Source organism: Mandrillus leucophaeus, unplaced genomic scaffold (assembly GCF_000951045.1).
Source record: "Mandrillus leucophaeus isolate KB7577 unplaced genomic scaffold, Mleu.le_1.0 Scaffold43, whole genome shotgun sequence".
NCBI lineage: Eukaryota > Metazoa > Chordata > Mammalia > Primates > Cercopithecidae > Mandrillus > Mandrillus leucophaeus.
In genome coordinates this window covers 3176567-3178949 of record NW_012104587.1, presented here as the reverse complement: position 1 = coordinate 3178949, position 2383 = coordinate 3176567, and the positions used below count along the sequence as shown (strand labels likewise).

Sequence of the window (2383 nt, the reverse complement as noted above, 5' to 3'; positions counted from 1 at the left end):
TCTGTCTAAAAAAAAAAAAAAAAAAAAAAAAAATTTAAAATCTGCCTTGTGTTGGTGCTGCTTTGGGAAAATTAAGAAAAAGGGGACATGTTCTATGCTGGGGAGAGGTCAAAAGCTGCCAGAAGCAAGAACAAAGCTTAGGAACAGAGGCTGCCTTGGACTCTTTCAGAGCCACTGTAGAAGGTGCTGGGCCTAGAGTACCCAGGTGGTACCCTGAGCTCACTCACATCCACTGCAATGCATCAGTACACCCAGTGCGTTTACCATACTTCTCAGGGAAAGGGTGTCTCTGGGAGGTAGAGACCCTGGAAACACCAGATTGCCAGCCTCAAGTGGTGCCACAACCATCTGGGGGCCTATTGCACCCAGAGGGTGCAGGGCAAAGGGCAGGGGAGTGGGCTGGGGGCTCACCCTGGATGGTCCTCTTGAAGAAGGCTTTGCAGGCCTCACAGGATGCCACACCATAGTGATAGCCAGAGGCCACGTCCCCACAGACCAGGCAGAGGCGCTTGGGCAGGGAGCTGAGCACCAGCTTCCCACCGCCCTGCTCGCCAGGCCCAGCCCCCTCCCCATCCTCCTCTTCCTTATGGCCTGGGAGGCAGCGGGTGGGAGCTGGACCAGGGGCCAGTGCCACAGGAGGCTCGGTCTCCGTCTCTGAAGAACCCTTTGGACTGTCAGGGCTGGCCGGCTCTGCCTTGATGTAGAGAGGCTCAATGCCCACCACCTGGCTGGACATGGTGCTGGTCACCTGCAGGGAGAGACCCGTGGGTTCGTAGGGAGGCACTGGGATGGGGGATGGGAGACACCCTGCCACACGGGTTGCCCAACCTCGGGCCTAGGGCCAGGCTTCCAGGCCCAGCAAGGGGGGAGGAATGGGGGCAGAGTCCAAGGAAGGACTGCCCAGTAACACTGCCCCCCTCCCAGCTGTTGCCATGGAAACAGAGTCTTCAGGGCCAGTAACTGACAGCTGGTCTCTCCCTTGGGAACCTGGGGGAGGCTTAGAAAGGCCCTACTCCCACCCAGTCCAGGGAGCAGGGTAACCGTAGCCCCCAGGCAACCTTCGACCCCACCTGGAATCCCTAGACAGGGGCAGGATACTTCCCAGTTTTCTCCAGATGTTGGGGGGACCTCTGAGACCCTGCCCTCATGTGGATATTCTGCATTGGAGAGCGTGCACTGCAGCCCAGACCCAAGGCCAGTGGACGTGCTCACACCGAGTTCACACACTCCACTCACCGAGGTGCTCAGGGGCCCCACAAGCCCACGAAGGCTCGCTCTCTGCTGGGGGTTTTCACATTCGCACCGGCCTTCCCAAACCCGTGCTCACTCCTGCTCACACCTGTGCTCACATACTTCTCCTGGAGCGCACACCCCATCTGCGAACTCAATCAAGGCTCATGATCACACACACTCTCACTAGGTCCCCACATCCACAAGCACAGGCACGGACTCATGAAAACACCTCCAGAGCTTTTCACACCTGACACGCGGCTGCCCTCCTGCCCCAGCATGCCGATTCCAGGCACACGGCGGGTGCCGCTCCACCTCCTCGAGACCGGCCTGCAGGTCCACTCTTATACTCCCGCTGTCGCAGAGGCCGCCACCTCCCGGGGCGCCGCGTACCACCCCCCCAACCTGCGCACACCTTTGGGAAGTTGCCTAAAGTTGCTATGCCTCCCCACCCCGCCCGCGGGAGACCTCTACCAGGTTATCAGGAAGTAAGTGGGGAGAGCCAAGGAGGAGGAAGTTCTCCCCTGCCGGTGCGATGACCTTTGACCCAGAGAGGAGGGTGGCCCCAGGCCCCTTCGAGCGCCCCCACGTGGTCTTCAGAGCCCCTTCCCCGACACAGAGCCCTCCCCGTCTTCCACCCGGGCCAGCCCCAGGGACTTCGTCAAGTGGGGGATTGAACCCTGCCCCGGGGCGGGCCGGATCGGAGGCCCAACCCTGACCCGGGTCAGGACCCGTAGCCAGAGCCAGATCCTGCCCCAGGCCGGCCCACCACGACTCAGACGCCGGATCCCGCTTGAACCCTGACCAGTCCGACCGTCGACTGGGTCCCAACCATGGCCCGGACTGGCCCCAGAGCTGGACCCCGCCTGCAGCCCGCCCGCCTCCCTGCCCCGCGTTCCACAATTTGAAGAACTAAGCGGCCCGGCGCGGTGGCTCGGGCCTGTCATTCCAGCACTTTGGGAGGCCGAGGCGGGCGGATCACGAGGTCAGGAGGTCGAGACCGTCCTGGCTAACACGGTGAAACTCCGTCCCTACTAAAAATACACACACACACACAAAAACTAGCCGGGCGCGGTGGCGGCGCCTGTAGTCCCAGCTACTCGGGAGGCTGAGGCAGGAGAATGGCGTGAACCCGGGAGGCAGAGCTTGCAGT

The 2383-nt window shown here is 61.5% G+C and overlaps 2 protein-coding genes across 2 annotated transcripts in view; both read right to left on the bottom strand.

The window, feature by feature from the left end:
- The window catches only part of ESRRA (estrogen-related receptor alpha), a 9476-nt gene extending 7993 nt beyond the window's left edge, over positions 1-1483 (bottom strand). Inside the window, exons 1-2 of the mRNA XM_011993489.1 lie at positions 1071-1483; positions 412-748 (exon numbers count right to left, since the gene is read on the bottom strand). Coding sequence (XP_011848879.1) covers positions 412-736 — 325 coding nt within the window. The 5' untranslated portion in view covers positions 737-748; positions 1071-1483. The remainder of the gene's footprint in view (positions 1-411; positions 749-1070) is intronic.
- The window catches only part of PRDX5 (peroxiredoxin 5), a 19347-nt gene that overhangs the window by 13788 nt on the left and 3176 nt on the right, over positions 1-2383 (bottom strand). The gene's annotated exons all lie outside the window — the stretch shown is intronic.